At 39.9% G+C, this 12678-nt stretch overlaps 5 protein-coding genes across 11 annotated transcripts in view; all 5 read right to left on the reverse strand.

Moving 5' to 3' along the window:
- The window catches only part of LOC104777633 (protein PLASTID MOVEMENT IMPAIRED 1), a 7166-nt gene extending 4652 nt beyond the window's left edge, over window positions 1-2514 (reverse strand). The window contains exon 1 of one of the 4 annotated variants that reach the window (XM_010501916.2): window positions 825-2514. In XM_010501916.2, coding sequence (XP_010500218.1) covers window positions 825-2409 — 1585 coding nt within the window. In that variant the 5' untranslated portion in view covers window positions 2410-2514. The remainder of the gene's footprint in view (window positions 1-824) is intronic. The other 3 variants (XM_010501913.1, XM_019243860.1, XM_010501914.1) reach the window with 3 other exon arrangements.
- LOC104777635 (glutamate receptor 3.3) lies at window positions 2753-6618 on the reverse strand. Of its 2 annotated transcripts, none has more exons than XM_010501920.2 (7): window positions 6372-6618; window positions 5930-6188; window positions 4492-5849; window positions 4098-4375; window positions 3966-3997; window positions 3468-3874; window positions 2753-3389 (listed from the first exon to the last, which is right to left on the reverse strand). In XM_010501920.2, exons 2-7 carry the CDS (start codon window positions 6180-6182, stop codon window positions 2907-2909), a joined length of 2811 nt encoding a protein of 936 aa, XP_010500222.1. In that variant the 5' UTR covers window positions 6183-6188; window positions 6372-6618; the 3' UTR covers window positions 2753-2906. The 2 variants fall into 2 exon arrangements, with proteins under 2 accessions (XP_010500222.1, XP_010500221.1); XM_010501919.2 differs by having other exon boundaries at window positions 5930-6191.
- On the reverse strand, window positions 7353-9915 carry LOC104777636 (protein canopy-1). Of its 3 annotated transcripts, none has more exons than XM_019243862.1 (9): window positions 9781-9915; window positions 9524-9550; window positions 9336-9415; window positions 8824-8896; window positions 8660-8714; window positions 8041-8092; window positions 7902-7926; window positions 7730-7821; window positions 7353-7639 (listed from the first exon to the last, which is right to left on the reverse strand). In XM_019243862.1, the coding sequence occupies exons 1-9, from the start codon at window positions 9874-9876 to the stop codon at window positions 7588-7590; spliced, it is 552 nt and encodes a 183-aa protein (XP_019099407.1). In that variant the 5' UTR covers window positions 9877-9915; the 3' UTR covers window positions 7353-7587. The 3 variants fall into 3 exon arrangements, with proteins under 3 accessions (XP_019099407.1, XP_010500223.1, XP_019099406.1); XM_010501921.1 differs by lacking the exon at window positions 8041-8092 and adding an exon at window positions 8316-8367 and having other exon boundaries at window positions 7353-7636; XM_019243861.1 differs by lacking the exon at window positions 8041-8092 and adding an exon at window positions 8316-8367.
- Window positions 10219-12672, reverse strand: LOC104777637 (Niemann-Pick C1 protein-like). Its single transcript, XM_010501922.1, has 12 exons — window positions 12625-12672; window positions 12391-12535; window positions 12219-12283; window positions 12060-12125; window positions 11777-11870; window positions 11631-11667; window positions 11455-11512; window positions 11245-11355; window positions 11095-11162; window positions 10778-10844; window positions 10620-10688; window positions 10219-10536 (listed from the first exon to the last, which is right to left on the reverse strand). Exons 4-12 carry the CDS (start codon window positions 12105-12107, stop codon window positions 10450-10452), a joined length of 639 nt encoding a protein of 212 aa, XP_010500224.1. The 5' UTR covers window positions 12108-12125; window positions 12219-12283; window positions 12391-12535; window positions 12625-12672; the 3' UTR covers window positions 10219-10449.
- LOC104779157 (Niemann-Pick C1 protein-like) overlaps window positions 12150-12678 on the reverse strand; it is a 13516-nt gene continuing 12987 nt past the window's right edge. Inside the window, exons 27-29 of the mRNA XM_010503542.1 lie at window positions 12391-12535; window positions 12219-12283; window positions 12150-12167 (exon numbers count right to left, since the gene is read on the reverse strand). Of these exons, the coding sequence (XP_010501844.1) occupies window positions 12150-12167; window positions 12219-12283; window positions 12391-12535 (228 nt within the window). The remainder of the gene's footprint in view (window positions 12168-12218; window positions 12284-12390; window positions 12536-12678) is intronic.

The raw sequence follows: 12678 nt of genomic DNA on the forward strand, positions 1-12678 counted from the left end.
AGCCTCCGCTTCTCAGTTGCATCTGTCTTCACTCCCCCAATGTGCAAACTTCCTACCTTTAACCCTTTCTCTTCATCCTCTTCCGCTTGCACCGCTACCACCACTGTCCCTCCCACCGCCTCATATCTCCTTGTCGGGTCGCGGAGCTGTACTGTCGCCAAAACCGTTAGCGTTTTCTGCTTTCGCTTCTCCTTTTGCCACTCGTCAAGCGGAATGGTCGATTCGAGTGGATTCTTCTGACCTTTGGCAGCAGAAACTTCAAAAGGAGCATCATCCTCCACCATGTCAGCTTGAATCTTTAGTCCTTCAATCACCATTTCCTCTAGTTTCTGTAAAGAGGCGGCTAAAACCTCCTCTGCCGACGTCATTTGATTCTCCTCCACGTTCCAGATTCCGGTCATTATTCTTTCCCTTCTTCCGCTGCTCATCGCATTAGCCATCGTTTTAACAGCTGCAACAGTCCGTGCTGCGCTAGTGTTCGCTCGCTCTTTGTTCCTTCCCTGTATAATCGCTGATGCTATTCCTTCGAAAGCAACTTGCTCCCCTGTTTTGCCTATTAGCTCATCTATCGCCATAAGCGAACATATCTTCGACTCTAGTTCCTCACCCAAACCCGTCATTCTATGAAATAGTTCGAATCCAGTCGCTGATCCGGCTTCTGGTAGTACCTGTATTAGAGATTTTCAGATTCTAGGAATATTTTGTTATGGAAATGTTATTAATTCAGGGCCTTACCACAATCTGTTTTGAGATTTGCATAACGAGCTTAGGCGTGTCTTTCTTCATGACGACCGTGTCGAATGGGTTCATAGAAACTAAGTAACCACCGTCTCTTGTTTGAACAACACAACCAATACCTTTCCCGAGATCTGAGAGGTAATTCTCAGATTCATCGTCTACGGATTCGCCAGACCGCAGTTCGGAGATGTCCATTTTGTGCTGGTAAAATTTGAGCTTTTCGGTTTCTTTATCTTCAAGCAACTGAAGAAACTCCTTTGTCACCGTTTGTTCCTCTTCATCTAGCCTTTGTGACTCTGTTTCACCGTCTCCTCCATCACTCTCGTCTTTCATCATCGATTCGAGCGCTTTGATCTGTTTTGCAATCGAATCAAGCTCGGTAAGTCTCATTATGTGCCGAGGATCATCAACATTAGCATGTTGTTCCTTCAACTCGACGGATCTTTCACCAATGGTTCCATAAGATTTCTCAGTTTCTATGTCGTCATCAAACTCGACTCCTTTGTCCACAACTTCAAAATCAGGTTCCTCCTGCTCATCTTCAGCTCTCTGTTCTAACTCCTCTGTTTTCTGAACCGGTTTCTCCTCGGGCTCATCCAGATTCAAATGTTCCATTCCTTGAAAATCCGATCCTGGCTCCACGCCACTCGCTGGTGTCCAGGCTTGGCTCCGGCTTGTCATCTTCGGGCTGGGAACACTAAACGATGTCTTCGATTGCTTTCGCGCGAAGGAACCAGAGAAATTCTTAGCTTTACTACTCGGTTTTATCCCAAATTCACCTTGTTTACCGTAAATCCCAGCTCCACCATCTTTCTCCATGATCTGAAACCCTAATTTAAGAACCAATTCACCCCCTTTAGCCTTCCCTGAAAGCCCCCAACTCATATCCCATTGCCTAACCCTAGCTCCTTTGTAACTCATCTTCTCCACCGACTCCTGAATCAACTCGCTCAAATCCACAATGTGCCTTCCTAACTCAAGTTCCTTGGCGTCCACGGCGAAGAGATAAATCAAAAACGGACGAGCCTCGAACTTGGCCGGAGCACCTTTCCCGTTCGCTGGCGAGTAGTACACATGGCACTTGATGAACAACGTCTCCTCAAAATCCGCAGAACCCTGAGAAACCCTACACGGCATCGTCTGAACGGCACTGTCTTTTGTTTCCTTTTTCCTCACGCAAACCCCAAGGCGTAGACCATTCATCGACGCTGGAAGATTCTGCGCCGCGACAACCTCCACTGACAACAAACAGCTCAGTTTTTGCATTCCGATCCGAACCAGCCCTCGAATCGGCTTCCAATTCCATATCCCTTTCTTCTCTTCCTTGGCACTAAATCCAGATGACGACTCCTCTGGTTTCTTGACACTTCTGTTGTTGTGAGTCACATTCTCTTCCTCTTCTACCTCAAGCTTTGGTCTCGACCGCCATGGAGACAACGACAAACGCCGAGCCCGGCGCTTCGATACTGTCAGATCCTCAATTCGTGCTGTAGTCACTTCATCGGCAGAGGTAACAAGCGATGGAACAGAACTGCGCGGTAGAGCGAGAGAGTTGGTTCTCCGGTTACCGACTGAAACCTGAGGTTTCTGGTAGAGGTTTTCACTTAAGGCTTCGAGTTCAGCGAGTAGCTGCGTGTTGGAACTCCTGCTACCGGAATATTCTCCTGCCATGAAGAAGAAGAAGCTATTTTATTTTTTTGTTCCCCAGGAGAAGGATAAGGAAGATGAGGGTTTAATTGGGGTTTGTGTGGTTATAGTTATTGATAGGTTTCATTGTTTCGGTCTGTCCAAAATGGAAAAAAATTTATTATTTGGTGAAGGGATTGGATGAGGATTTAGAATGTCGTGGCCTTCTCTCAACTCTGAAAGAGACACCAACCTTATGGTCCCAGATAATTTAATGCCGCCCGTATGGTTTCGTTCAACGTTTCAGAATCGTTAGTCCTATAGGCTAAAGCTACTGTGCGGTTGTTAAGAGTTTGTGAGGTGTAAAAGTACTATACACTATAATAAATGACACGAAAAATTTAATTTTTATTTCATGTAGCTGCAGTGTTTCTATATTGTCCGTGTTTTATGTTAACACTTTTTGCCTAAGATTAAGATCATTACAGTTTGAAATTATAAATCAGTAAAAAAATATTGTATACGTCTCTGTAACTACATTTTCAATCTAAAGGGTTTACCGAATTGAAGCTTCTTTCTCTGTCGAAGCCTCGTGATCGTGTCGACCCTGAAGTATCGTTCACTGATCCATCAATCTTTCTCTTCTTGTTTCCGGACTTGGAAACGTCTTCTTTCTCATCCATGAGGGACAAGAATCTCTGTAGACGAGTGGAGCGCATGGAGGAAGAGTCATGGTTTTGCTGCTGATCTCTCGCAATGGCATCATCGCTTGGCTTTTTATAGAGCTGACGGATGATCTGAACAAAGTAGAGGAGGAGAGCGAGGAGACACGCAACTCCACATATGAGAAACAGTCCCCAGAAGCTTTTAAGATGAAGCCTGTCTGATTCGAGCTCTGCGTTCTCTAGAGTGCATGCGTTCTTCATTAGCCATTTGTCGTGTATCCTCTGCAAATCTCCGTTCTCTGCCAGCTCCAAGATCGCTGTTGATAGATCTATTGCGAGTGGAGAGTCTCTAGGAAATGCCTATGCAAAACCATTCATACTTACGAAATGAGCATATATAAGAAACCAAATACAGTAGTAAGAATATTTTATACTTACAAATCCCCAGCCGCTTTTGGTGAACTCCTGACCAACGATCCTATAGGCGCAGTTGCTGGAGAGGAAGAGTTCGACATAGGGACGTTCATCAACAATAGCGGCAACGCCTCCTTTGCTTGGTCCATCTTTTAAAGCCTTGGCATAGGCTTCAGGTGTTCCAAGTGCGAGAAGCCGTGACTCTGATATGTTGAGTTCATTCCGCAAATAATACTCTGCAAATGAACCCACCTGATACCCGATCGGATCATCCCTTTCTCTAAGGCTTTCAATTCCCTTGATGGGTGAGGAGAGCTGCTGAACTGTCAGAATCGATGTGAGACTAGCCGTGTAGCTCGAGTTTATTATTAGTACAACAAATAGCCATATGATCAGAACCAACCGCCCAAGTGTACTAATTGTGTTCTCTCCTGCCAAAACCAAGGCAAAAGACTTGTGTCAGTCAAAATACAGCAATCACTCTAGTGACCAGTAAGTTTTCTTTTCATTTTTCCCACGTACTATGCGCAAAAAACATGGTCGAGAAGCTAAACCTGCAGATATCAAGCAAACGATAAATGGATCAGCAGAAGAAAACATGAAGTTAAGAAAAGTGGGACTTTGTTCTATCTATGCTACTCCTAGCAAACTGACCAAAGAATTGTGACGCATTGTCTCTTCGGCGGGCCTCTGAATTCATCGTTAGTCCTATGCTCCAAGATCCAAACAACAATGCCAACAAAGAGAAAGCAGCAACCCGTGACTGCCCACATAAGCCGATTGAAAGGTCGGAGAAAGGCCCAAGCTCCTGAATTCAGTTTCTTAAAGGGAGCAACAACAACTAGTCCAGATGCTGCATACGGTTGTGTAAAATCCACAATCTTTGTCCGGTTTGTTACAATGGCAACATCACCCACTACCCCATCAAAATTCTGTAAGTAATTTCCATTTTAAAAGTAAGGAGAAACGGGAAGAAGAAGAAAAAAGAAACACATGACATTTAAAATAACTTTCATTAGAAAGAACGTATAATAAAATAGGCACTCACACCAGATGTAATCATCTCAACCATATGCGTGTAGCTCGGGTTCTCCTTCCCGTTTCCATAAGGAATAAACTTGACAGGGACTGCATACGGTAAGAGATTCACAGCAGCTGTGAAGACATCAATGCAGAACCCTTTGAACATATTCTCCGTTCCACGAATCTGTGACACAAACTCCTTGTAACTGACGCGACGAGGCACTCCGATCTTTAGCTCTTTCCCATTGTTAGAGAACACCCATCCGCGAGGTTTTGTAAATGTTTCTCCTGGCCATATCACATTCCTTAGTTTCGGACTTGTTGTAACATAAGACATATTTGGTCGACCCTTTGTGTAGAGTGACTCTGGTGATACGGTTGATAAACCAGAATGATTCGACCAGTAACCTATCTGACGAACACCGGTTCCCGCCACATTGATAATATCGTAAGCTGGGCGGGTCCGGGACCTGTCTGGAGCGAACTGAAGCTGTCCTGTTAAACCAACAATATGAGTTCCGAGAATATCCTTAAGCAGTGTTTCTCCACTATCAAAGACAGTCATCGCCTCGAGGTTGAGGTTTCCACTTTTTCCCAAGGTATTAAGCATTGAGTGATTAGAAAACGATATATTCCCACCGTCTTTGAAGAACTTATCCAAAGCACTCGCTAATATCATAACCGAATCATAAGCATAGAGAGCATACGTGTTAAGAGCCAAAGGAGCATCAGAAATCTTACGCCACCTCTTGAAAAACTCACGTTTTAAACTAGAATCAGGCGTGTGCGGACGCATAACAAGAACACCTTGAATAGTTTCCAGCCGTTCAGAAGGAAGCGGCGAGGAAGAATCAAGATTAGTAGAGAGCCAATCCGTAGCAATCCAAACGTAACCATTTCCCATCATTCCAAGATACTTGGCCTCTTTAAAAACCGCGAAACCCAACTCGGAGTAAACATGAATCACAATGATCCTCGGCTGAAGCAACATGATCTTGATAAGCATGTTCATGATCTCGTTCTTGTTCACAGCCGTATCCGGATGCAAACCAGCCTTGTAAGTGATTCTAAGTCTCCTACTCGCAAGCTTATCGTTAAGCGCAGCCACACCGTTCCTACCGAAATCATCATCAACAAACACAGCAATCACTTCTTTCCAACCGTAGTAATCAACGATGGAAGCAATAGCGTCCATCTGGTATAGATCGCTCTGAGTCGTCCTGATGAAATAAGGAAACTGTAGCGGCGACATTACGGGATCCGTTACAGCAAACGAGAGAAGAGGCACACGGAGTTCATTAGCCATGTGAGATATCATATGAGCAACAACAGAACATTGTGGTCCTATTATCCCAACTATATCCTTCTCCATAAACCTCAACGCTACAACAATAACAAAATAAACTCTCAAGTAAAAAACAACTCAAAGTTGATAACATCCAAAAACATTACTAAAAGTGTACCTTCAACCATGCCCATAAAACCGCTGCAATTAGAGTTTTGCATCGAAACTGAAAACTTTGTACCGGTGAGAATGTTTGGGTTTGAGTTCACATCTTTGACTGCTTCATCTATCGCAATCTTAGCAACTTTGCCAATCACTGAATTGAAACTGAATATAGAACCGATTTTCACAACTTTTGGTTTCCCAGAATACCCTTTTCCGAAAACTAAAGACAAGAAGAACAAAGCCCAGAGTTGTTGTTGTTGCTTCATCTCTCTCTACTGACAAAGACATGTAAAGTAAAAAATATGTTGGAAATTTTCTAAAAGCAGCAAAATATTATTGGCGTGATTCAGTAGGACCAAACACACCCAAAAAAAAAAAAAACCCAGAAATGGTAAGAGTTAAAGCAGCAAAAATTTACATGTCTTGATCAAATGATTAAAATTAGTGAGCTGTACCTTGTGAAGCTGCTGCAACTAGCAATGAGAAAAAAATGAACCAAATATGGATATTGAGGGGGAGAGAGAGAGAGAGAGAAGAGGATTGAAGAAGGAGAAGAAAGGGGAAAGAACAAAGTGACGGAATCAGATTCGCTGATGAATTGAGATTAATCCCAACCTCATATTCTTCAAAGAAGTGAGGAAGGGACACATTCACGTTCACGTGTCTCTTTGCTTCTGTCTTTTTTTTCTTTTGGATTAAAGAAGAAAGAAACCTTTCAACTTGTTTCTTTTGATTCTTTTTTCTCAGTCAGAAAATATAATAATTTAGTAAAAACATTTAAACTCATATGTTAAATGTGTTAAGTTCATACTTGATAGTTAGAGGAGAAAAATGATCAAAATCAATTCCAACTATTTACCAAATGTTTTTTTATAGATGAACTTCAATATGTTGTAAATAACAACATGAATTATATTAAAAATCAAATTTGCTACCTAAACTATATAAATTGTTGTTAATTTCAACCTAATTTTGAATAGTATTAAATCAGAGTTTAACTATGTTGAGTCAGACGATATGTGGCATCCACATGACACTGGGAATTGCCAAAACTAAGTTGTTTTGGTCATTTTTAGGTGTGTTGTGGTAAGAAACAGAGCGTTTGACAAAAAATGGAATATTGGAGTCTGTTTTCGGGTGTGTTTTGAGACTTTATTTTTGATTATTTTTTGCTATAAAATACCCAAAAATGACCAATACGACGTAGTTTTGGTAAGTCTCGCTGCTACGTTGAAGTGTAATTAGGATTGAGCACTTGTCAATATTTTAACCTTATTAGTATTTTACACTTGTTTAATTGGTATAATTTGAACACTTGGGTTTATGTAGAAATGTCTGTTTATCTGACGAGCCAAGTCAACAACATATATAATTCTGTAACTTTACGAACAGTTATAGTTCGTTGTATAGTTTTGCTAGATGGGTTAGTTAACCTAAGCTTCCAAAATAAACCATTGTAAACTCTCCATATTAAGTTAAGCTGAGTTCGACTACAGGAAATCATGGGGACGACAAAAGACATGGAGACCCGATTATCAACAGAACATAAGATATGGAAAGGTATTTTGAGGTACATATGAGTTGTACATAGATGTCTCAATAACATGCTACCAAAATGAGACCTTCACTTGATGGGAAATAAGTGGTGAGCTTTTCACTAGCTGGAATCAGCTATAATTCATCTGCATCGTCGTCCTCCTCAGCCTCAGAGTCTGTTTCACTACTTTCGGAAACGAAAACGCAGAACCATATCAGATTTCTTATCATGGTTTCGAGGCAGAACAATATAGGAAGAAAAAACATTTGTGCTAACCTTGATTGGTTGCAGTGGTTACTTAAAGTTTGACACAGAACCTTGCTAACTTCTCCTGCTTTTAGGGAGCCATTCTTTATTACCTCACCGAGCTGCAATCCGCTCACCAACATCAACTATATTTGATCAAACTCTAATCATCAATAAAGAGAAAGGCTACCCGCAAGTTTACCTCGTCTTCAGTTTCTTCCAGCAATCTGTGATAAGAAATCACATATATAGATTTTAGAGGAGCTTGATGAATTTTAAACTGGAACAAGATACTGAGACGACCCATATATCGGATCTGAAGAGGTTCTTAGTTGTCTTACCTTCCACAATAAGTTGATATGTCATTTGCATGCGCTTTAGCTTCCTGTTTATCTATATGAAAACAGACAAATATAGACATTTAACTAGAGTCTAGAGATGAGGATTTCACAGCTATGATACTACTCCAAATTTTCCATCATCATGAAAGCTCTCTCACAGTTGCTCATGAGAAATTTTGAACAGATAAAGCGGAAAGCAGATCTAAATGNATAAGATGGAACAAGATACTGAGACGACCCATATCGCGGATCTGAAGAGGTTCTTATTCTCTTACCTTCCACAATAAGTTGATATGTCATTTGCATGGGCTTTAGCTTCCTGCTTATCTATATGAAAACAGACAAATATAGACATTTCACTAGTGTCTAGAGATGAGGATTTCACAGCTATGATACTACTCCAAATTTTCCATCATCATGAAAGCTCTCTCACAGTTGCTCATGAGAAATTAAAACAGATAAAGCGGACAGCAGATCCAAATGACAGTATGTTCTAGTAGACAACTGGATACACTACAGAACAGCATTTTTTCCCTTTAACTTATTAAAGAGAGACATCTAAGCTTACTTTATCAAATATGTCACAGAGCGCAAGTTTTAAAAGGAAAGTAAACATTACTTGTTAGATTGTCAAAATTTCCCACTTTCACCCATTGACTGTTCTTTGATTCCACCTGCAGAAGTGTGGCAATAAGAATCTCTGAGATATAATAGCTGAAAAATTACAAAGATGTTGCTACCGGAACAGGGGTGTGATAAGAATTCTACAAGATCTTAGCTTACCTTTTGTAAAGTATAGTCCTGCATTCTATCACAAAGCCCGTCCAACAAATCAACCACCCTCAGGTCGCTTATTCTATTTGGATTAAAAAGAAAGAAAGAAAAGTTACAGGACCATTCACCATGACTAAAAATAACAACATATTACGGGAACAATTTATCAATTTTTGAAGAAATCATAGTGTATCAATTGTTGTTTTACATCAATTACAGACACCCGCTCTTAAAAGTGTCCAACTGTTAGGATAGTTTGCCTTTCGTCACTGCTCCTAACAGCAGATACACGTTACCCTAGTTATCACATTTTATAACTCCCATCCAGATTTCAATCCGCACTTCTACTTGTAATAAATATCACAGTTACAAATCAAGTAATCATGCAAATGTACATAAAATGAGCAAAATATGTTCTCCCTGTCCCATGTGTCCTATTTTACCATACTGATATTTCAGGATGTGCACATAAAAAACAAAGAATACACAATCAATGCACAATGAGGCTACAATGTTTGTACCGGTAGTCAATAACCTTCCCTTCACGCTGACCTTTAGAATTGAGTCGGTTTCTCATATCAAGATGGTTTCGTGGTTTTTCCTGTTTAATTTAGAGAAAGGTTAAAAGCATTGAAACAGGAAAAGGCAAGCTTTGGTAATGCTATAAAGTACCAACATGAGAGATAGATATTAAAGACGTTCTTCTTACCTTTAAAAGCTGTAACTCTAATTCCTCCTGCACAACACCAATCACCATTTTTAGTATTAAGGAAGATACCCTAACTCATTCCCTAGAATCAAAAAGACTTGTGATCTTGAAAACATAAACCCCCAATTGCAAATTTCTAATGACTCGTTTGGTTACTAGGGAATAGACAACATATCCATCGAAGATCTCTTTAAATCGGCGTTCGGTGTATAACACGAAATCGAAGAGAGTAAGTAAAGCTAGGGGTTTCGACGTACCGCGACGGCGTTACAAGCAGCGCATTTGTCATCGACGGAGGCTCCGTGTGAGAAAATCGCGATAACTACGGCGGTGAAGAGCATCAGTTTCGCCATTCTTACTTGCCGATCTGTACCCCTCTCTCTCTCTCTCTCTTTGAATTTATGTAAAGAACACGTCATCACTTTGATACGTTGCTATGAACCAATGAAATCGAATGCTTTAGCCGCGTCGGATACTTCTCTAGAAAAAATTGTAGCCACGTCGGACACAACTCTAGAGTTGTTGCCAGATCAAGTTTTGGTGGAGTCTTTTGGACTTGGTTTCAAACTATTTAGTATGTGCGTATCATCTTTCAAAATGTGTAAATTATCTACAAATTTGATGATACAGTTTAGCTTGCAAGACTGTTTTTATCAAATCAAAGTTTTCATTCATATAGAGAGGCTCACTGTATGAGTGTAGGGATGTTATAATACTTTACTATCACTATAAAATATAAATCATTAATGGGTAATAATGGAAACAGTAACAACAGCCGAACGAAGAACATTTGGTGTGATTTTTTTTTTCTATGCATTGAACTTAGCTATCCCTGTGGCTGTGGGTGGTAAACAATTTTAATCATCTACGAATGGATGGCTATAAATTAAAAAAAAAAAAAAGAAAATCTAAAAACTTTAATTCAACTATGGCAGCGATGAAACCAAAGGCCTATGATCTTGCCTTTCTCCTTGTACGTGTCTTGGTGATGGACCAAACATGCTCAAGAACACCTTCATCATTCAAACCAATATGTCCATAATACATAAGAAAAATATCTAACATGAGTGAATGTTTGAATGATCATATGACTTACTGGTAAAAATACAAGGCCGTGCAAGAAACCAAGTAGGACTAGTGCCAGATACATCTTGAAGTAGTAGACCTGTGGGGGGGATACAAAAACAAATTCAGAAGCCAAATAAGAAACGGAAAGGAAAGAATTAAAAAAAAAAAAAAAAAAAAAAAAAANACCACAAAGACTTCTGATCTTGAGAAACCGAGCACAATCACCCCAACTAGCTTAGTCAATGTAATTCCACTGCCACAGTACATGATACGAATATTAGAATAATTCAAAATACAGAACATATGTTAAAATAGGGACATTAGATTGTATTAGGAAGCAATTCTAATAAATAGGAAGCAATTCTTGTTTGTGAGATCCTTCCCAAGTAAGCGCGTGGGGAAGTTATGGGCTTTGCTAAGCGTTTATCAGCTTATACCGAGGGAAACAGAATCTTTGCTTTATGTTCTATGTTCATGGATCGAGTTGAAGAGAGACAAAATACCTGAAAACTGAAGCTCCCATGCCACCCAGCGCCTCTTTCATCCGTTGGTTTCTGTCCCCAGAGCTTATCTGAGCATTTTGGAAATTCCCGTCAGGATGAAAATAGCATTTTGGTTGTTAATACTGTTAATACAGACAGAGGGGGACTGACCGAGAAAGCGTGAGTTATGTGTACACAAAACTCTACCGCTATGCCCACGGACATGATTAGATTTACAACCGACAATGCGTTTAGCTGGATATGAAAGACTGCCATAACTCCCTAGCATGTTGTAAATCAAGGGTTGGTCGAGTATCACATTAGTAAACTGAGAGTATGGAAACAGATCGGTTTTTTAATAACAATGAGAGAGTAAAGTACCAGGAGATCAATAATGATCATTGCGATCACCAGCAAAATAATTGCAGAGCTCCAAAAGCTGAGTTAGAAAGCAGACAGAGGGAAAAAAGAATCAGGTTAAACCATATCTAGCAAGAAAACTATGTTTACACAAAGTTTAGAGTATATTCCAGTGGGAATGAGCTTTAGAGTGATACCTGCATGTGATGATTAAACACACGACAAACACGGCAGCTGTAAAAAAAGAAAAAAACTTTCAAAGTCAGCTCAAAGTCAAAAGTTAGAATCAAGACCTACCAACTAGAAACTCAAGCTAAGATCTGAGAATATAAGATTTACTAACCGATGGCTATGGAGAGGTTGATTAATGCAGTTTTCCAAATGTCAAGATATTGCTCAAAAAACATATAAAATACTGAATATGGATAAATCTCCATCTGAAAAAGAATAAACTACAAGTTAGACATTAAGTTCAATAAAAAGAAACTACCATAGTGATGAAGAAATTGCGACAAGTTAGATCAGCTTCCATTAGGAAAACCATGGGGAAAAAAGTATTAGTCATTTTTTTATCAAGTAGATACCAAAATATGAAATCATGACTTGCATCGATCAGTATATGGTACCTTTAAGGAACGGGAAACTTTTGCGCTAAACTCTTGAGCAGCTCTCATTGAATTAACATAGTCAACCTGAAAACTAACTTTCAGTATAAACTAACACAAGAATAGAGACTAACAACAAACGTGAATAGTTGCTCTACATTTTATGAGATGGGAAAGTACCTGCTTGTTAAGAGGTGTATGATAAGTGCGGAACGATGAAGCTTGAATGATACCATTTTCATAGCCTGGTAAGAAAGGAGAACATACATATTACAGATTTGAGAATCAATACCATGCTACAATCGATGACAGTTAAGTGGACTAAAAAAGAAAAAGGAGATAGTGTGGAAACCTTGCAAATCAACACTACTAGAATAAGCACCATGACCACCTTTAGCACAATCAGCGGAAGGAAGCGCACTGAGGAACCAAGGAAGTTTCTCTTTGAATTGGGTTGTGGATGGGCGGTCACTACTTAAATCTGCATGACGGAAGCACTGGACAACCAGAAAAGAAAAAAATTATGCAAGTCATCATTAGAGATGTCAAACACATCCCCACTAATCGAATTAATTGAATAAATTACCGTGGTACAATCTTTGCATACTTCACTTAGGCCACAGCTGCCTTGATCAGGAGG

This window comes from Camelina sativa, chromosome 3 (assembly GCF_000633955.1).
Source record: "Camelina sativa cultivar DH55 chromosome 3, Cs, whole genome shotgun sequence".
NCBI classification, from domain to species: Eukaryota; Viridiplantae; Streptophyta; class Magnoliopsida; order Brassicales; family Brassicaceae; genus Camelina; species Camelina sativa.